This window comes from Aulonocara sp. 'chitande type north' Nkhata Bay, linkage group LG18, assembly GCF_057382095.1.
Source record: "Aulonocara sp. 'chitande type north' Nkhata Bay isolate Kocher_YH1m ecotype deep benthic linkage group LG18, A_spYH_male_GT1.1, whole genome shotgun sequence".
Classification (NCBI taxonomy): domain Eukaryota; kingdom Metazoa; phylum Chordata; class Actinopteri; order Cichliformes; family Cichlidae; genus Aulonocara; species Aulonocara sp. 'chitande type north' Nkhata Bay.
Genome location: NC_141361.1, coordinates 8597379 through 8619828, shown reverse-complemented (window position 1 = coordinate 8619828; position 22450 = coordinate 8597379). Strand labels below are relative to the sequence as shown.

The 22450-nt window shown below is 40.1% G+C and overlaps 1 protein-coding gene across 1 annotated transcript in view; it reads left to right on the top strand.

The window, feature by feature from the left end:
* The window catches only part of LOC147307936 (contactin-associated protein-like 4), a 146254-nt gene that overhangs the window by 41365 nt on the left and 82439 nt on the right, over window positions 1–22450 (top strand). Inside the window, exons 3-5 of the mRNA XM_086271142.1 lie at window positions 7771–7964; window positions 14470–14617; window positions 18074–18280. Of these exons, the coding sequence (XP_086127268.1) occupies window positions 7771–7964; window positions 14470–14617; window positions 18074–18280 (549 nt within the window). The remainder of the gene's footprint in view (window positions 1–7770; window positions 7965–14469; window positions 14618–18073; window positions 18281–22450) is intronic.

Sequence of the window (22450 nt, the reverse complement as noted above, 5' to 3'; positions counted from 1 at the left end):
AGACAAAAGTGGACGAAAGAGAGGCAAACCTGCGGCTCCACAAGTATAATTATAACGTAACATAGACTGTATCGATATAAACGATATTGCCACATCTTATATCTCGTATGAAAATATATCGATATTTTTTAAAAAAAACTCGATATATCGCCCAGCCCTACTATACCCCTGCACTAAAATAATCCAGGTACAGTCAAAAGACCCAGAATAAACTCTACATTCTTTAAGTAGTACAGTGTATCCACAGGGGTTGCCGTTAATGTGTGAAGGAAAGTCTGTAGAAACAGATCATTTAAACATGAAAGAACTCCTGGGCTATAATAGAGTACCAGCTGAGATCCCACAGCAACATCTGGTTCAATGTCCTAACAAATAATTTCAAGACAGCGGTAACCCTCATGCATTTATTTTTCCTAATCTTGCTCTAGTATGTTGCCAGTAGATAAGGAAGTTCTTGGTTCGGGATCCCAGGGAGCATTCCCAGCTGTTTGCCGAGGAAATCGATGAATAAATGAATGTCTCCGACTCATTTCCATCTCTGCTGCAAACTCTGCTTCCTCTGGTTGTTCTCTAAGGAGCCGCTTCACTCTCACTTCATTTATCCACTAAGTGAACACCGATTATCAGGCTTTAAATATGACCTACACGGCACACCATAACAAGAAATCTATAATGTTTCACTCATTCAAACTTTATTGTTATTGATGAGCAGTGAAGGTCATGAACATGTGTTATATGTGATGAGATTATTCACTTTAAATGGAATAACTATAGATTACAATTCCATTTTTCATGGTATACCAAGTACATTTATACACCAAAAAAATGTGAATACGAGCAGAGCAGCCTCAGAACAGAAGATTGTAGTGATTCTTTAATCATGGGAGGTCTGTGTTCGCTGATAGCAAACAAAAACAATTTTTTTGGCTTCCTTTAACCACTGAACCAGTTTTGAATTACAGCCTTTTGTTTGACAGAAACTGTGATCTTCAAAGATCAGTTATTTTCCCTGCCAGGGACAGTGGTGCTTTGAGCTAAAAACTGGCATATTAACATGTTCAAATACAAAATGTTAATATGTTGAAGCTTGGCGGAGGATTGTAAGTGTGCATGTTCAAGTAACTACAATGAAGTTGAAGTTGCTGTTATCATTTTTTGAGTGCAATTCTGTATTTTTTTATGAGACTAATTTGTACTAAATTATAAAGTAATAAATCCTCTATGTCTGTGTATAAACCTCAGTGTCGATCAAGTAGTTGATCTGTATTTCTGTATTTCTCCAGAAGGAAGAAAGTGGAAGTCATTATATGTAAAGGGTGAGAGAAAGTAAAACCAAACCAGCTGAGAACTTCGAGGTTCACCACTCACCTCAGTCTGGAAATATTGCACATTTATGTAAACTACAGCTTGATATTTTACTGACGCACGCAAGGAATGAATGGACTGTTTGTATATGGCTTTATACTATTCTTCACATATATGGAAGACCTAAGGAAGAATCTGATGATAATGAGGATGCTAATAGAGATCCAGAGGAACCACTCAAAGTACTTTATACCGCAAGCAAATTTGTACATAGAGCTCTTCTCCCAGCACAAGCAGATAACAGATGTCTTACCCAGGACTGGAGGGTTTAAAGCAATAAGTGGATGACCCTCTCCGCCTCTTCAGCCACAGCAGCCATACAACAACAAGGCAGCAACACTGGGATTTGCAAATGAAAGACAAAAAAACAAAATCCCAAAGTCATTTATAAAGGAAACAAAAATATCCTTTTAAGCCAGACATTTTATGAAACAAAGCACCTTCCCTTTGCATTCACACATTCACCTGAGGGCCTGACAATGTACTTGGGACTTTAACCTGATGTAGCTGATCACATTGGAGGTCTGAAGGGGACACCAGAAGTGGATAAAAACCCCTTTATAGTCTATTGATTGGAGATGAATGGCCTATTAACAGAAACCTGGAGGATGAATGACTCAACTATTTCAGTTTCCCCACTGGTTACTGTTATCCTTCATTTATCTTTCCTTTCTCTGCCGCTCACTCTCTCCTTCTCTTCGTGATGTCCCATTTTTCTTTCCATATATCTTGCCCATCCCACCTCATCCTTTCGCTGAATTGCCCCTGTCCATCTTCTGCTTCATCTGCATTACATTTTATTTTCACTGGTAAGAAGTCATTTAGCCATCTCGGTCTTCTTGCCAAATGTTAATAGCAGTCTTCATGTTTAAACATTTTCTTTCTTCTGTAGGCGCCGCTGACAGTTATCAGTGACGCCACTGCAATTATGCTGAAATTGACTTGAAAAGAATTATTGTGCCACAGTAATCATTTTCCCAAAGGGTTGGATTTGAAGGCAGAATTAAACTTTAATTGGAATCTGTAAATTGGAACTATGTAAGAGCAGCCAACTAATCAGGTATTGATTTTCATATTCAGTTACGCTCTGCGGTTTCCAAAAAGTTGTTATTTCTAAAATAGTATTACTTAAGTATCTGTTTTTTTCCCTGCATGTAATTATATTTGCAGCAGTCCAAGCTCATGTTTCTAGTCTGAATAATTCATAAATTCCCCAAATTTACATGATGCTGGATCTTTTGAAAGTAATCTTCTTGTTTCCATAAATTGCAAAAACAGCAATATTATCACAAAGGTCAGAACAGATTCATTAATTAGTTAATTAGTTTGGACACCTGATATTTATCAAGTCAACTGCAAGTGTCGGAAACCCCACGAACACTTTGATTAGTTTGAAACTATTTCAGCAAATTCTGCAAATTGAGATTTTTACACTCTAAAATAAGATGTATTACTTTCTTCATGGGCTCTTTTTGTAGCATCTCATATGGATGAATCTTTCCTGCTTCTCCTGCAGAGAACCTGCAGTATTCCTCAGCCTGGTGCTGCTGTCAGTGTCGCATCGAGCTCATTGGCCTCCTGGTGGACTTTCTGTCCGACTGACATGTTATCAGGCTGCTGAAATTACCCTCCAGACATGGTATTCTCATGCAAATGACCAGTGCTCATTCTGGGTCGGGTGCTTGTATCAATCTGTTACATGTCTTTCCAGCTGCTTTTCTATCCCTTTAAGCTGCCTGTCTCTCTCTACCATTTCCTGTCTCACTTTTTTTAATTGTCTGTCTTTCAGTTCCTTTTATTTCTTCCTCTGGTCATTGCCTCTGTTCTGTTCCACTCAGTCTGCCTGCCTGTAGCTGCATGATCATGTATTAGCGCACAATTGAAGGTGAAATAGTAATTTGTTTATACTCATTCACCAACGTTGTACTTGTCAGCTTCCAATATTGTTGGATAATTAATATTAGACAAAGACTGCATTTGCCCTCGGGCAGCTAATTATGAAAAACACCTCATTTTCTCTCCATTCAGTGCTGAATTGTATGTCATGCGCTCCAGAATCCATCCATCTATCCACCCATTTTCTTAACTGCTTATCTAATTCAGGATTGTGGGGGTGTGGGACGTAACACAGAGAGACGGACAAGCAGTTGCACTCCCGTTCACTTCTACAGCTGTCACCAAGTGGCTTGTCTTGGACTGCAGGAGGTTCTTAGAGCATGACACTCACAGTGGTGCAGTGGTTACTACTGTCACCTCACAGCAAGCGGGTTCTGGGGTCAAATCCACCGCCTTCAGGCTTTCTGTGTGGAGTTGAGACACCAGACTGAAATGCCCTAAATGTTATCATTCAGTACCGAAGATTGGAAATTCAGGTGTAGGTTTCGTTTCTAAAATTCAAAGTGCCTTAAATCATTTCTTCTGGAATGGCCAGCAGATCCACTAGTTCCAAAGGTTCTGCATCTATAAGAGTCTGTGGGAAAATGGTAATGGTGATCTAAAATTTGACCCCTAAAGGCCATCATGATAAATCTGGGTGGGAATGAAGAAATGCACTTGGCTCTCCCAAATTTCCATCACTGAAGAGTCCTTGAGCTGCTCAGCAGCCCAAAGGTTAAACTGTTTTGGGAAGTTCCCAAGGGTGGACTTGCCAGTGTGGTAAGAGTATTCCTTGAAAAGACAACTGTCAGTAAAACTATCTGAAAAGTTGAAACAGGTGTAACGTTAATCACTGTTTATTTGACTTTTGGATAAACATCCAAAACAGATCTTGGCAAAATAACAATGTATGCAGCGCAGCGTGACTCTGCCCCGATTCGTCGGGCTACATTCATAATTTCATCCTCTGTTTGGCCATAAAGGCTGTGATATCACACTCCTGACCTCCATTAACCTTTAGCTCTTTTTGTAGGTGGTCAGATCAGGTATGCTGACAGACAGTGGGGGAGAAAGAATCCAAAACGATCTCTTTGATTTAAAGCGACAGCCGTGACACAAAGTGTTCAGACCATCCACCATCACTTCACCTCCATTGTATTAGCTGCAGTTACTGTGACAGGGTGGACACAGTAAATCTTTGTAACGCCTCTTAGCCTCTCAGTCATTTTGCTTTAATCTCTTTCTTCTTTTCTCCACAGTCTTATCTTTATGAGCAAAGGTCAGAGTGTCTGCTCTTTTCTGTTCTGCTGTCACTGGACACGTCTGTTAGTCAAGTTCTTAGCTCTGGCCTTTAAAGATCAGACTGGACCTGCCACCAGACCGGCACGGATTTCCTTTCACCGTTTAGTTTTTTTCCCATCAGTCTGCCGCCACATTGTTCTGCATTATTTTAAAATGATAAACAAAATAAATAGTTGTTCCAACTACTGTTTCCCATTTGAACTTCTTTACCTCGAAAACTGTCCCTACTGACAACCTGTACAGTTCAGGTTGTCAGTAGGGACAGTTTTCAAAATATTGAAAACCGCAGAACTTGCTGGAGAGTTTATATAACTTGTCTGGCCCGGGAGCATCTTTGAGTCCACTGGGAGGAACTTGTAAGCATTGCTAGGCAAACCGACGTCTGAAATACCCCGCTAAACCTGCTTCCACTTTGACCCAGCTCCGGCTCCCAAAAATTGGACAGAAACATTCAAATCTGTCATGTTTTTCGAAGGCTTATAATCTCTTTTGTGAAAATGAAGGTCTCAGGGAAAGACTATAAAAGCACAGGAGAAAATGCAAACTCCACAAAGCAAGGCCCTGCACAAATTATGCTCAAGAACCTCGTTTTGAAGGAACCAGTGAGTAACAGTGCTGCCTATGGTCTGCATTCATTCTCAGATGATGGCACAAACTGTCTGCAGAGCTGACAAGTGGAAGCAGCAAGCTAAATCTAATGGGCCAAACTGATAACATATGACTTCAAGCCACCTGATATCACCTGGAAATGAGACAGTCAGTGTGATCCGTTGTTCTTTTGTTGTTTTAGGCCATGGCAAGATGCAAGTATTTGTCTAGGATACTCGATGAGCCTTTAGCTGGAATTTGTGATGTGTTTTGTTATGCCAAAGCTTCTGTCACTGGTTCTTTCTGCTTTAATTCCTTTATTCATGATGCAGGTTGCTCTAAGCCATAATTGGCTAGGATACGGTGTTCGGTGACACAGCAGGTTTTTAAGGAAACATAATCACCAAATCTTACAAGTGGCCATCTGGAATGACACCGGTGTTCTGTAATCTGATCTTGATGGTCTAGATTTTGTCATAGGGTTGCAAGAGGAGGTCCTGCAGCTATTTAGCTTTGTGCATGATTTTGCCTTTTAGCCTGCCTGCACAGCAGCATTTTGAGAGAATAATTGGCTCCAAGCTGATAAAAGAAAATGAGAGATGGCTGCGAGCGTGTTTATGTTCTCTACGGCTTTCTGACACGCAGCATGGGCGTGTTAGCTTGTGAGCTCAGTGGGACTCTGGTCAGCAGCCGCCTCCTTCAGAATTCGTCCATCTGGTGTTTGAGCTCCACACGTGCAACCACACACACACACACACACACACACACACACACACACACACACACACACACACACACACACACACACACACACACACACACGAAATTGCCTCTCTTTTTCTGCTTCTAACACCTCTTTATTGTGCAGCAGCCCATTTAATCAACTCCAGTTTATCTGTCCAGGCAGACTTCTGTCAATAACTCCCACACTTCTGCATGCATTGTGAGCAGTGTGCATGTTTTCACTAATGTGTACACACACACACACACACACACACACACACACACAACTGGGGTTTACCACTTCGGAGGACATTATATTGACTTACATTGATTTCCAGGACCTCACTTTGGCTCAGTCTTAAAGGGGATCTGTTATGCTTTTCCATATTCTGTTCCAATGGTGTATTCTCATAATTACACATTATGAAAATTGATTATGTGCCCTGTTACTAAACCTTCACTTGTTCAGGACGGTTTCATGTCACACTATCAGTGTACTTTCTCTAATGCGAGGGTCGGGAATAAACTTCCTCCGAGGGGGGCTGGGTTCTCTCTTAGAGACAGGGTGAGGAGTTTGGTCATTTGGGAAGCACTTGGAGTACAGCTGATTCTCCTCAGCATTTAAAAGAGCCAGTTGAGGTGGTTCAGGTATCTGTCTCAGGATGCCTCCTAGGTGAGATAGTTTCAGGCATGTCTTAGAGAACAAGGCCCTGGAGCAGACCCAGGACACAATGAAGAGGTTATAGCTCTTGGCTGGTTGGGAATACTTCTGTGACTTCCCAGATGAGTTGAGGAGGTGGCTAGGGAGAGGGAGGTCATGGATTGTCTGACTGCTGTGCCTGCAATGGATGGATGGCAATGAACCTATACCTGGACCTATAACACTCATTTCCAGTTCAGTTTTTTTTTACTGGATTCTACTGGAGTAGCTGTGCATGATTCATAGTTCAGAATGATCTCTATTCATATTATTCTGGGCCTTGGTGCAGCCCACAGTTCATCCTGTGTGAAGCAAAGCATTTTAGCTCTCTTTCTTCTCCCTTAAGCCAACTTTCTGGACTGGCTATGTAATAAGCACATAGGTGGGGCTACCTATCAGCTCAAGCGCCTGCGTGACCTCCTCTTCTCCTTGACCTTATACAGAGCTGTAGGTAGAGAAAAATGTTTTGAAATGGAGCATTTTGAGCAGTTTAACCTCTAAGCTTTTGGCTCATATGGACTGTTAGATTTACTGACCTCATTATTGGAAATTTAAATATGAACATTCACCACTGCAACAGGATATCTTTGCAGAATGAACTCCATTTAATCAAATAAGGAATATATTAAATTTAAAAGGATGAAGTGATCAGGTTTAGTGTCGCTGTCTTAAGCAGATCTTTTACGGATCTACAGTTTACACACAGACATTATCTGGAGATGGTTTTTTCATTGCTTTGAAATATTTAATGCTTTTAACGTAGGGTCTTTACCTTGAGGCAAGCCCCTTGAGGCAACTGTTGTTGTGTTTGGCACTATATAAATAAAATTGAATTGAATTGAATTCTGCATCTTTTAATCTTACATGTGACCTATAAATATGCTTCTGTTCCAAAACTGTTCCAAAACTTTAAGGCCCTGTGCATCGTGACAAATTCAACTTTTTAAGTTCCTAAAGAGAGTTCTTAAAGTACGATTTATATTTGAGTATAGCTTCTGAATGGTTCTAATGATGCATACTGTGGTTCAATCAATTTTCATTATTCGGGTTTCATAACTGAAAAGTGGGATTTTTGGCTCACAATGAAAGGTCAAGCAATGCAATTCATTCTTTTCTCCTCACCAGAACTTATTTCATCTCATCCAATCTACATGGACATCTAATACATCACTTATCTATAAATGGTGTCTTTTTTTTATATTCACATCTGTCTGCAGGAGCTGGAGGCTGGTCTCCTCTCATCTCAGACAAGTATCAGTGGTTGGAGGTCGACTTAGGCGAGCGCACCAAGATCACAGCTGTTGCCACACAAGGCCGTTATGGCAGCTCGGATTGGCTGACGTCCTACCTGCTGATGTTCAGTGACACGGGACACAACTGGAAGCAGTACAGACAGGAGGACAGCATAGGGGTGAGTAGGGTTTGGCGATCTTCTCCATAGTTCTATTGTCCCCCTGTGATATGTGTCCCCCCCGCCCCCTTCCATCCACGAGCAGGGAAGGTAGCTGAACAGGTAGTTGTTAAGGCAGCTGTCCAGCTTCCATAAAACATACAGTGCTGTGTGGGAAATAGAAAAACGCCACCGGCACTACTGCTATGAGACAGATGGAGAGAAAGACCGAGGATTGTTTTTACACTTCCAGCATGATAAGAAACACGTTGGCTACACCAGCAGGAGAACATCATTTAGATATAATTGTGAATCGTTTAGTCTGACATAATTAGTGCCTGTAAGTGGGCTTTTTCAGTCTGTTTTTGTATATGTGGAACATAGCTCATCTGTCTCTATTCTTCACCATGACCTCACCACACACAGCAGTCTTTTACCAACAAACACACAAAATAAAGAAGTTTCATAGACCAGAGTGACAACAGACTAAAATACCCTCTTCCTATTTTTGTGATGCTGACTGGTGAATGTAGCTGCTCTCCTGCCAACAATCCTTTTCCCCAGGTTTCTCCTGTTTCCAGGAAAAATTCACAATGACTGTTGACTCCCTGAGCCTGGTTCTGCCAGAGGTTTCTTCCTGTCAAAAGGGAGTTTTTCCTTCCCACTGTTGCCAAAGTGCTTGCTCACAGGGATCCTGATTTTTGGGGTTTTCTCTGTTTTTTCTGTATTGATGTAAGGTCTCTACCTTACAACATAAAGGACATTGCGGCGCTATTGAAAATCAAATTGAATTCAATGCTGTAATCCATAATCCATGCATCCATAAATTTTGTTAGTTTGTCTTTTACCCCAGTGCCAAATTGACAAAGAAGCACAGTCTACATACACAGTCCACACACTACACAATTTCAACTCACATTTCACTGCAACCTGGAAACAACAATCCTATTTCAGGACTTTGTAAGCAGCTAATCACTGCATCCGCATTAAAGTCAGATGCTGAATAAATGAGCTTGCTGTCTTTGCTGATTCTGTTGCCTCACTACCTACAGTACAGACACAATAAGTGTTACACAATAAAATAAGTGAACCAAAAGAGAACTTTTTGGATGTGTGTGGCATTGAGTTGTTCAGTTTCCCCAACAATCACTCTTTCCAGCCACATTAAATGAGTCAAAAACTTAATAAGTCTAAGCTCCTACCCTGTATTGCACTGTGGTGTTTCCCCCCAGGGATCACTAAACAGGATGCATTTATTGTAAGTCATATGAAGTGATGTGTTGTCTTGTTGTGGCTTGATCTGTCCTGTACAGATAAACTCAGCCATTATGCATTTATCCTTTCATTTCTGATGTATGAGCCCAGGTTGGAATCTGCTGAGTCTGCAGACCTTCTGACACCACTGTTAGCTGCAGATCATGAGGAGAGAGGCAGTCAAATGGGACAGTCAAAAATAGATAGATAGATGATAGATGGATAGATTTAAATAACAGTTCTTCTTGCTCTTGCTGTTCAAAGCACTTTATGTTTTGTTGCTTGTTGAAGCGCTTTGAAAAGTCAGAAAGACTAAAATAAATTATATATAAATACCACTCTACTTACATTGTACCCTTTAATATGATTCAAACTAAATGCAAATAAGATCCGACATTTAAGACTTATAGACATACCCCTTCTATCAGAAAATACAGATTTGTCTTATAAAGGCTAACCCCAGCTGTACACGATGAACCTTTGATTTTTAATCTCAAATCAAACATGTGATTATTGCATTTTAAGTGCAAGAAGGTTAAGGCCATTGTTTGTTTTTAAAGACAAAAAGCAGTGATTAAACACATTATTCTGCTCTTATCTGTCCAAAACAGCTTCACCTACAGCTAGTCATCTAAGAGAACAGAAAAGGGCATGTGTCACTCACAGACTCCGATGAACCCTTGGCCATTCGATCTTAAAAAAAGATGTAATGATCTAACAAATTAAGTCCATCCACAATGTCTGCTGATGTTGCATCATACACTTGATCGCTTGACACTTTTTGCTGTTGATTAGTGGAAGATGTGTGTGACCCAGGAGTATAGATGAGACTGAATGGAAAGAGCGTGTGTTTTAAAAAACAAAAACATTCTGTGCTCCTCATTAATTCATTTTTTATATACATTTCATTTTTAGGCCACGTGATAAAAAAGCCCTCACTCTTACACACTCAGTTAGGTGTTTCACTAAAGTACATCCTAAAGACAGAACCAGAGTACACAGACAGATAACAAATGTAAAGGAAAACCAGAACCACTTAAGTCCAGTAAGTCTTTCTACCATAGGAGGATTTTGCTCACGGGGCTTATTTCCACTTGTCTCCGTAAGGATCAGTGCAAATTAACCAAAAATGATCACGTTTGTGCTGCGATGAATGACTGTGTACTCATCACAGTACTGTTTGCACTGGGTGAAATAGACATGAAAGGATCAGTGAAGCTGTTCTGGAAATCCTGTGCAGGCCCAAAGCCTTAATCAGACACCTTCTGTAGAATTCTTCTGTAATTTGTTACCTTCCTGTGGATCATTTTATTACTTTTCCCCCACTGATCACAACTAACAACATGGCAGAAACATGGCAAAACATAGGCATGAAGTGATAAAGCCTCAGCTGGTCTCTGTAGGGCTGATTAATGAAAAAAATCAACAAGATGGGTCACAGACGCAGCGAGGCATCGCCTCCCGCCTCTTCGTAGACACAGCACTTCCCTTTGGCGTTTTCTCATTGCACAAGTGTCATGTTGGACTCTGTTGTATTTGTCCCACTGCAGTGGCGATACATGGTTTAGTATAATGGCACTAGAATACTAAGTAGTTTTGGTGTTGAAAGCAAACACAGTGATGAATCCTGTCAGCTCAGTGAGCCACTTCAAAATATGTACCTGCATGCTCCCTGTGACTTGGACACTAGCTCAAACAACAAACCTGCAAATTTTCCACTGTGTACATGGACACTGATCCAGGAAGAAAGCACATTTGTTACAGAGCTGCAGAGAGGAGCTTTGATTAGAAGTCGAGCTGAGTTTTAATCCAACTAATCTCAGAACTGTGGATCTTTTCTGAGAAAGCAGAGGAAACTGCTCCTAACAGTTTAAAAACATCTTGATCTGAGGTGCTACACAAGTTCTCTACAAACCCAGTCACATTTCAAAGGATTTCGGAAATTTGTGAATTTGTCAGCCAGGCATAAAGACTCTTCCAGAAGAGAAAGTTAATGGCAGAGTTCCTGGATCATTTGCGACTTTTGCTTTAGTGGGCAGAAGACCAGGGAAGGGAATTTGTTGTTTTCCTCTTCCTCTCTGAGGATGACATCTTTTTTCTCTCTCTCTCTTTTTCCTCAGAAGCCCGTGGGTGCTTGGAAATACTGCAATCCATCTTTTCTTTATTGTCTCGTTCCTCTTTATCTGTTTGCTTTCTCTTGCCTGGAGGGCTGAAGATGAGGAAACAAGTCCTGCTCTTTTCACTTTTCCCTGTTTCTCAAATTCCCTTTATTACTTTATTTTGTTTTCTTATTTGCTGTCTTTACTGCTTATCGCCCTCCTTCTCGCCAGGTGATTCTCTTCCCCCTCTGTCATTTTCCACTGATACTCATCACTCTGGTGCATCCTTCCTGCTGTTTGCCTCAATGCTTTGAGCAGATGAAACACTCAGCCTCTCACTTTTTTGGACTGCAGCTTTCACTCAACTCCATACGAACAGAAACATTACTCTTACACTCCTAAACAATTCTGTATCGGATTTTTCTCAGCAGAACAGCACTGGCCCTGAATTCCAGCACTTTAAAGTAATGTAGTAATGCCTTCTCCTCCTCTCTGATGAGGTCTCTGTCTTGAGTCAAGGTTGCAGGTCTGGTTCACAAATTTTTCATCTTTGAGTCAGAATATTTATGCTCACATCCTGTCTGCAAACAACATGCTGTTATTTTAACAATCATCTATTGTTCTTTTAGTCTCTTCAAAGGAACATGTAGTATCAAAAACCTCCTAACATTAATGGAACATTCCTGTTAAGAAAAACCTGGTGCAATTGGATCACATGATACAAATAATACAATTTATTCCAAACTTACTGATGTTGCAGATTAATTAACTGCTTTAGTCTTTTCTTTTCTTTTTTACCTTATAATAGCTTTCCACTTAAAATTTCAGCTGTTTTCAGCTTCTTAAACATAAGAATGCTTTAAGAGCTGAGTATATGTTTTCTTTTAAGAGAGCATCAGTATCATGTTATATGTGAGGATTTTCAGATGTTTCAAAAGACCAAGAGTTTAAAGTTTTCATCCTCTAAAGAACAAAGTGAACTAAATCATACATAAAAGTCTCAAAACTGAATTCTCAGATTTCACATTGAATGTTTTTTTTCCTTTCAGTCAAACATAGAGTCTCTTTTCATCATATGATGTGATCCAATTCACTTTCTTTTGATTACAGAGGAATTAATAAGTTAATTAAGTGTCTAAGTTTTATTCAGTATTGGGAGAGCGAGTTAACCTGCGTGTCAACTTCAAAGGAGGCATGTAATTAGGGTAGATAGCCAGATGGAGGAGATGGAAAGAAATCCATCAGGCATTATGCCCAGAGTCTGAGAGAGACCGACAAACCAATTCGCTGCTAACACTCCACATTTTATGGAAGGATTTTAGCATAAAGTAGGTTAATGAATATAATTTCCTCAAAGGAAAAGTTTCCAAATCTGAAAAGATACAAACTGCTGTTAAACTTCCCCCTCACCTCTGCTTCCTGCCTCATCTGCCCATCAGAAACAGCTTTTTCTATGCAGCATGGTGTGTCTCCAATTCCTAATGGAAATGTGCTGTGTCCTTAACATGGTCATTATATAAGCTGCCAGTGTGATCAGCTTTATTTTATACATTTAAGTACAACACAGATGGCATATCTCTGCCTTTCATTTTACCCAATTAAAAGCGCTGTGTGTCTACATAGGTGGTAAGCCAAGTGAGAACTAGATAAAACAGCCTAGACTGGATGACCTTGAGATTAAATCAAATAAAAAAGCTACAAATAATCATAAATTTGTGTTTTTAGAAATACAGAAAAAGCGCTGACCCTCCATCTCAGAAGCTGAATCACTACTATTGATCGTCCTGCTTTTACAGCCCATTGATTAAAGATTGAAATAGTCCACAGTCAGACACAAAACTCTTATTTGTTTCAACAAAAAGGTGGAATAGCGTTGTGATTAAAGGAGTATCAGAGCAAGGAAAGAATATTGTGAATATTGCATCAGTAATTGCACTACATGTGGATGTATTTGACCCTGTACACAGTAAATGTCCCCTTTTAATGATGCTAATGGGACGGTTGATCTTGTTGAGTGGACAGCTGCTAAATGATTTTCAGTTATTTCGGTGCTTCCTTAACACTTACCGATTTATCGTCAATTAAAAATTTTACTTTACTGCTTTTATATTTTTGCTTTCGATGCTTTGGTGAATGTGGGAAAATTTTGACATGATAAACATTACAGCTTGCTACATATATCATATCATATCTTGCTCTTTAATATCAAGATGATTGCAGTCATAGGCTACTCTTGTGGCTTAGTCCCTGGGGGAGATTTTCCAATATGTCAGGACTTTAGGTGGAGCCACAAGACACCCAATCAAAGACCTCCTCTTCCCCCAGCCATTCATTCTTCAACAATGCAAAAAAAAATTAACAGAAAGCAAACAACAAAAAGATACGCCGACAGTAGTCTTGGTTGATATATTATTATATTATTGGGAATGTGGATTATACAGTGTGAATTATATGCCCTCAAAGCTTCCTCAAACACGATTGGTCAAGAAAGCTCGGACTGCAAGCACATTACAATCCATTTTCTTCCGCTTATCCGGGGCAGCAGCCCAAGCAGAGAAGCCCAGACCTCCCTCTCCCCAGCCACCACCTCATCTGGCTCCTTTCGATGTGGAGGAGCAGCGGCTCTACTCTGAGCCCCTCCCGAATCGCCGAACTTCTCACCCTATCTCTAAGGGAGAGGCCAGCCACCCTTCGGAAGAAGCCCATTTCCGCCGCTTGTATTCAGGATCTCGTTCTTTCGGTCACTACCCACAGCTTGTGATCTTAGGTGAGGGTAGGGGCGTAGATCGACTGGTAAATTGAGAGCTTCGCTTTTACACTCAGCTCTCTCTTCACCACAACAGATCGGTACAGCGTCGGGCAGCCTTGGCGGAGCCCATCACCCACCAGGAACGAGTCCGACTTATTGCCGGCTATGCAGGCCAAGCTCTTGCAACTGCTGTATAAGGACAGAATGGCCCATAGCAATGGGCCAGACACCCCATACTCCAGGAGCACCCCCTACAGGACCCCCCGAGGGACATGGTCGAATACCTTCTCAAAGTCCACAAAACACATGTAGACTGGTTGGGCAACCTACAAACAGGAAACCAAAAAACTTGAATTTCCAGTGCAAATATTTATATATGTAAATATTTACATGTCATTTTTTTTCTCTGCTTGTATGTTTTTAGTCATTTCCAGGTAACAGCAATGCAGACAATGTGGTTCAATACAAGCTGCAGCAACCAGCGATTGCACGTTTTCTCCGCCTCATTCCTCTGGACTGGAATCCCAGCGGACGGATCGGACTGCGACTGGAAACCTACGGATGTCCTTACAGTAAGTTCTGTCTTCTTTATCCCGACTGGATCACCTGAATTTTATTCAGTCTTTTCTTGAGAAATGTATACATTTCATGATTTTGTTATTGGGCTGCTTTTCTTTCACTGAAAGCCTTTTGTTAAGAGTTAAGAGCTGCTTTTATACATGCTGGCCCCAGCAGCCGTAGCATCAGTACAATGAACTAAACAAATACGACATTGGTTTTGCACATAAGCATTGCTGTCAGATTTATTCACATTCAGTTACATAACATATGTGAGTTGTTGTTTTTTTTCCATATAAAATATGAATCCTCTTGACTCAGCATGACTTTAAACACATTAGACTATATTTTCAATGAATGGAACTCCTCTTCATCCTGGTCTTTATTCCCTTTACAGCTAAGGTGTACAGTCAGACGTACAGGCTTTGCTCATTTTCTTAAACGAGCAGGTGTTTGTAGTCTTTTGTCTTCTCAGCGTTCATTTGCTGCTCTGCCCTGATTTCTGTGCTCTAATCAAAACACGACATACTCATGAATATCAAAAGCAACTCCATATATTTACATATACATGCTAGAATATACTTAGCAAACAATAACTATTCATGTGCAAACACGGTTTCCTGGGATTTCCTCCACAGCCGTCTCTGTGTATTATTTCAAGTTTCCGCCTATATTTCGCCAGCTGTACTCTGAGTGGAATATTAAAATAGAAGTATAAAAATAAAAGGACATCAGCTCGTTTGCTTTGAATATACTAAAAAGGAAAAAGCAATTTCACAAATACGACTTGGTTTCAAAAGATGTCTTTTGAAAGTGTTCTACTTTTTCCATTTATTTCTAATTCATACTGAATGTCACTCTTAGAAGAAGACACATAGTCTTCTTTTCTTATAAGACTCTTTGTTCTTCTAATAAAAACAACCCGGCAGTGTGAAACTGTACCAACAGTGTCCTCAGGTTTTCTTTAGTTTGTTCTTGGTGATCGCCACTTTTACGTGACATCTGTATTGTCTTTATAGTCTTACATCTTGTACTTGCATCTTCATCACATGTAATCTGCCAAGTATAAAGATGATTTATGCTAAAACCATTGTATATATCCTTATTTAACTGTATTTACTGTTGTCTGCGTGAGAAGAAGATGGATTTGGAGAAACATTAAAACATGGATTTTGATGAATAGCCTATAGTCGTTTGGAAATATTCAAAAGTTACTTACGGATATATTTGTGTGCTATATTTATCAGCTGGTGTCACAGTTGTCAGAGAAGATTCCTGGTGTTCCTGCAGAAAACTAATGCAGCATTCACGGCAGAATCCTCCCCGGAAAAACAAATGTAATACATCGCAGGGAGCTGCGATATAGCTGCTGGTGACAAACGGTTTGCCACAGTGTGAGAAATGCACTGAATGTAAATGCTCGGTGGATATTAGTCTTTTTTAAGGAAACACAAAATAATGTGTTTTGTAGTTAACATTATAAGAATGGATGGAGAACATTTTCCCTGGCCTACATGAGAGTTTAAACTTCTTAAAATCCATGCAAACCTGAACAAAAAAAAAACCTATTCATGATTAAAAAGTTAATTAGTGGAATTAGCCACACACCAGAGCTTTTTGGTTTCTGGAAGTGCTGGAAGTGTGATGATCTGTATTATTTGCTAATAGTGTAAAACACTGTAAGAAGGCAGAATAATGGAGTATAAATGAGGAGTATTTTCACTACATCTTCAGCAAAAGAGCATTTTTCTGTGAAAGGAAGATTTCTTTTTGCACTAGCGTCAAAAGTCTGTAAATGACAGTAGGTGGTTAAGCTGGTCCTGAAAGATACCAGCATCTGCTGGATGGATTTAAAGTTTATACAGTGAGTCATGGAGTAAAGATTATTTTCTTGGCACCACGTGGATGACTTTTGGAGTTAAATTATTACCACCCATGGGATAGTTTGTCTTAAATGTAGACACAGACAATTGTGCTGTCTGCAGCTTGCAATACAGAGGTGTCAAATGTTTAAGTTATTAAAGCGCAAGTTAATCTTAAGTGTGCAGGAGCACTATAAAAATACCTCCAGATCTATAGAACAACAAGTCCAGTTTGATTTTAGGAAGGCTAAACATCGATTATGATTCAGATCTCTGACTCAAATGACATTAAGAATTGGACAACCAGTCCCTTGACGTCCTCTATTCTTAACAACCTGTAACCCAATGCTTCCTACAGAAGCAAACAGTGGGAAATACAAACATTCTTCCCCATCTTCTCTGCAGTATTCCTGAAACCATCCCATGGGCCAGACTAGTCCATTTTGTAGGCCTTCTTGCTGATAACCACATGTCTTTGAAGTATGATATTCATACCAGTCTAAATTGCTCTCTGCTAATTAACTGATGCTAGAAAGCAACAGCATAGCTACAGGGACTTGTCTCCTCTATTTATGTATTTTTTATTAATTTCTTCCCATTGTCATATGTGTGTGTTTCTATGATTATATTTACTGCAATCAATCAAATATATGTGTGTAAAACTATGTCCAGCTAATTACTGCACTCACTATGTCCAGTGCTATTTCAGTACGCAGGTAGTGAGTCAAAAATAATCAACAATATGTTCTGGGGATAATTACAGGGATATGGCTGATTGTAATTACATAATACGTAATATTGTAGAACAAAATGTAATCTGGGACTTAATTAGAATGGCTTGATAGTCCACAGAGTCGACTTCAAGTAATGTTTTTTAGCTTTCAGTCGCAGAGGATGACTCAGTGCTTCTGAGCCCAAGCCTACTGCTCTGCAATCAGCAGGAAATACACTGTACAATGCAATAAGAGCATTACTGCAAGCAAAGTGGTTGGCTGATTATAAGTCTTAGGAAGCCAAAGAGTTGCCAAGTCCATTAAGAAACATTCAGTCGGAGAAATTAGTTGTACAACTGAAAAGGCTTTTGATGCTGTACTCAGCCGCAGCTCTCTTTAAACAGTTCAGTATTTGCAGTTCATTCTTTACCACCTACACCGTTTTCCTCACATGACCTCAGCCCAAATCCCCAGCGAGCAGCACACAGTAACTGAGAGACCTCTTGATGAAAAGTGTTAAGCAGAATACAGATTCAGTCCTTGCTGCAAGGTTTTCCCTCGCTGTTTAACAAATTGTCTGCTACAACCACAGAATTACAGGTACAAGTAGATGAGTAACAAGTGTGAGTAACTGTGAGTTTATGCAGGGTAGCATAAGCATTATTTAAGAACCTTGAATTAGAATATTACATGGTATTAATAGCAATTCTGACACCCAGTTATTAGTCGGAGCTTTGAACAATCTGATGCTGTAGGAAAATTGCACAAACACAAGGACTGTTGTCTGTTTCAGGGTTATATGATATGAACTGTTAAGCTTTTGCTTAAGATTCTGGTTTCAATGTTTTGCTCTCGTTTCTTTTATCATGAAATCTATTTTGTTTTTGATTTTTAGCCTCTGATGTGGTGAGCCTAAACGGTGGCAGCAGCAGCCTGGTGTACAGGCTGAGTCCCGGGCCGTGGCAGACATCCAAAGAGGTTGTCTCTCTGAAGTTTAAAACCCTGAGGAATTCTGGGATACTGCTGCATGCAGAGGGGCAGCAAGGCGTCAGCCTCAGCCTGGAGTTAGAGAGAGGAAAGCTACAGCTGCTGCTCAGACAAGGTACAACACAACACAAACATAATGGTAGCCATTTATGGAAGCAGACTTTTCCTCATACATACTGGAGTAGAAGTAATGGTATTTAAGAGAAAAACGTGGGACAGATTTATTAAAAACCTCTTTTAAAAAAATGTATTTAAAGAAATAGACACAAAAAAGATACGTTATTGGCCAAAACTATAACCTGATATAAATTTGTCTGATCTCCTAGTCGGGGTCATAATCTGGTACATGTCCAGTGCTACTGCCTTTTTTAGATCACACAGTGGAACTTCCCCTGCACACGTGCCCCTTCACTGCATGCTTTCTTCCTCGTTGTGTGAAAACAGTGACTCTTCAGCTTGATTTTGGTAAGGAGGACACCATCACAGGGAGGATATACTGGAAGGTCGCGAGTCAAGACTGTGTCAGTTTCACCAAACGACTCCTGTATTTTTAGACACCCCAGGACACTACAGTAAACTGTGTTGACTGTCTAATGCTGTGGGTTAATTTGCGATGTGACTGTCCCATTCCTGTCCTTCTGTGCCTCCTTTGGGCTTCAAAGCTTTGCACTCTCCTGAAAACTGTTGTACTATTGCCAGTCTGTCTGGTCAGATTGAAAGTTGATGTTTTTCTGTGTGCTGAAATCAAAAGCACACACATAATACATGTAATGGCACTGTCACACTAGAGTGGTGGTGATCTGGTGATTGCACTGAATTTCTGTTACATTAAGCGACCCATTGCAAATAGTTGCAGTGACCAACTGGTGTCCCGGTGGTTGAGCATGCAACATCCTCAGCTTCTGGACAACCACTTTTAATTGTAAGGTGCTTGCAGAGGTCAGCTGGTTGGAGGGAACCTATATGTTTGGTATTTTTTTAATGGTAGATTGCCAGATTTTTTTTAACTGCACTCTATGCACAAAAAAGCAGCATAGCATTAGCTCTGGCTCTTAACTCAAATTTCCCTGCAGTCCCCGAAGATCAGCTGGTCTCAATGGAAGCTAAAATCATCTGATGGCTCATCATTCTTTGCATCATATTGTCAAGCTATTTGTGGAGCTCCCAGCTGCTACATAACCACTGATCTTATTTTCTTTCTGTGTGATACCTTTAAAGGTTATCTGTTATCAGCAATGCTTGTTGTTGCTCTGACTTTCCATTTATGAACAAATATTTGAAGTATAAAGAATGGCAACATGTAAAAATGCAATGTGGTTCTTGATATTTGACATAAGTATACATTTTAGTCTAAGAGGCTTTTTGAGTGTCCATATGTAAGATTTTTTTAATCAAACTGATAATCAAGCAGTAACTACGTCAGGTTTTTTTTAATCCTTTCAGCGGTTTGTACACAAATAGACAAAAGAAAGGCATCTTAGCACTCAGACATGCTACTGCAGTTGGTAAGAGCATTTTTAGCACACCGATTTTGCAGTTAAGCACATTTCCTCTGAGAAGAAACATGCTATTTCTGTTTTTATTTTCTGGTTCTGGTATTCTATGTTATTTTAGCACACAGAGGTTTTTTGTCACTTCAGGGTTGTATTGGTAAAAAACATCTGTATAAGTTTGAGGACAGCTCAAACTCTAAAATAACTTTAGATTGTTTTTGGTTTGAGATGGTCATTACACACACTGCCATCTGATTGGTTTAGTCTTGGCTGCTGCTGCATCTCTGTCTAGTTACAGCCGTGATGGATGGTACCCATTCACTGTAGCATGTGTTGGGGCTGGACTCTGTAAGCCTTGATGCATGGCTTACAGTCTGTATAGATTGTGTGTGTGCGTGTGTGTGTGTGTGTGTGTGTGTGTGTGTGTGTGTGTGTGTGTGTGTGTGTGTGTGTGTGTGTGTGTGTGTGTGTGTGTGTGTGTGAATAGGGTTAAACCAGAGGCTGTCAGACTGCCATCGTTAACATATGGCTTGCCAGTCATCAGGATTCCCATCAGGTCTTTTCATCCATCTATCTTTCCATCTTTTTGCCCTCTCACCATTTCATGTCTACTAAAAGTGATTCCTCCATCACCTCCTATTTGCTTTCATCTTCCCTTTTATCCACCCCCTGACTTCTATTTCTCACAAATGCTCTTCATCTCTGCATCTTTATCTCCCATCCCTCCCTCATGTATCCGTCATCTGTTCTACCTTTCATCCATCTGTCAGAGACATCGCTGTGTCTCTTCTCTGAGATTGTAAAACTTGTTTTGCACATCCTTAAAGAAAGTAACATCTTAAAGAAAGGTTACGACTTCTTAAAGAAAGGTTACGACTTCTTAAACAACATTCGCTATGTCCCCTCCAGCACTCAACGCAGGCAGCAAAGAAACCCTACCGCCTCAAAAAATGACCTAGACTTTTTCAAAATGTCATTGTAGGAAGTTGATCACCTTGAAGAGCTTTCTGAAGGTGGGCTGTCACCTTCAAGAAACTTAAATCAATTATAACGAGAGCGCTCTAACTTAATCAGATTAGGCATCATTTCTCTAGTATGCTTCCATATGGGATATACACTGTGTACAGGGGTCCCTCGCTATAACGCGGTTCACCTTTCGCGGTCTCGCTGTTTCGCTGATTTTTTTGGTGCAATTTTGCATGCTTTTTTTTTTTTTAACAGCGCATTGTGTTCGGCGTCCTGATTGGCTGTAGACCATTGTCAATCAATCTTGTGTCGTGTCTCCTGTGCAGTACAGAATGCATTCAGTTTGTCAAATTTATCTTAATCTTCGATCGCCAGCAGTGTGACTCTGAAGTGCTGTACTGTATGTTTGTAAGATTTCTCACATAAACACAAAAATGTCGATGAAACGTTTTGCACCATTGGTCCCTTTGGTTTTATTTTATAACAATGGACTTATTTTTCTACGAAGGTTTGAACTTTTGCAGTGTTTAAACCATAGAGAAAAGTGTGAACATGTTCAAGCCTGTCGGAGAAAAGTGTATAAAGGGTGTAGTGACGGGTTTTACAGCCATAAAACATCCATAATAATTGTAAACAATAAAGTTGGCTACTTCGCGGATTTTTAGAACGTAACTCCCGCGATAAATGAGGATAAACAAGCGACCCCTGTACTTGTTCAGTAACCCATCAGGGTGGTTTGATCTCAATTATAGACTTAAAAGAAATGACATTAAAACAAATGACTGCAGTTAATTATACATTTTGTTAAAGTTTTGCTGTTATGTTGGCTCTGACTTCACCATATAGCATGTAATAGAAAACATACAAAAATGTATGGTAAGTGTACTGCTGTTAGCTAGGTATCATTGGCATTGCCATCGATGCTGAGGACATATCATCCTCCTATTGGCTGAAAATGTAATGTTTGCCCCCCCTTTCATTTTGCTATTTAGCCAAGCTGGCCATTCACCTTCCAGTTTTTGCCTCCCCTTTTTGAACCAGGGGTGTGAGCGACTAGTTGACTAGGTTTTTAAATACTGCCACCCTTGCTATACATACTTGGTGGAGCAATTATTGTAATTGTATTATTTTACACTGCCAGTTAACTGTCACTTCTGAGATGTTATGCAGATGTTACACAGACTTTTAGCCCGAGCAGATGACACCAGCCCTCTCTGCCTTGTTGCCTCAGAATAAGCTGGCAGATTACCGCTCGCCCAGAGCAATGCAGAACTACATCTAGCACAGCGGGTGGATGTTAATTTGCAGGGAAAGAAGGCAGCTGGCACAACCACTGCTAATGTTAGCAACACTCAGCATCTGACACTGAGCGTGTACAGTGTTATGCATGGCGTCACACTTTTCAGCTGCATTTTGATTATTGTCCATGTTTAACCTCATCCATTAGATGTACTACAACTAGTAAATTAGTCATAAGAAACATCCCTAGTGTGAACAAACACACGTACTCAACATAGCAACATCCCAAGTCCTTTGAAATAATAGCAACAGAGCTTTCATTGTGGTTTCTCTTTCTGTTCCTCTCCACCCTGTTTCTCAGCAAGACTTTTTCTGATTTAATTAGTGTTGTTTTTCTGAGTTTCTCTGCCCACATCTCAGTGTTTTATTTATTTATTTATTTTTAATCAGAAGAGACACTTTGGCTGTTTTTAGTTGTACTTTAATTTTCATTCTCCTGTCTTGCCTTCTTGACACACACAAAGACCTTTTTGATATTCTCTCCAACCATCTTTTCTGTTTTCCTTCATTGTTATGTATCTCTGTCT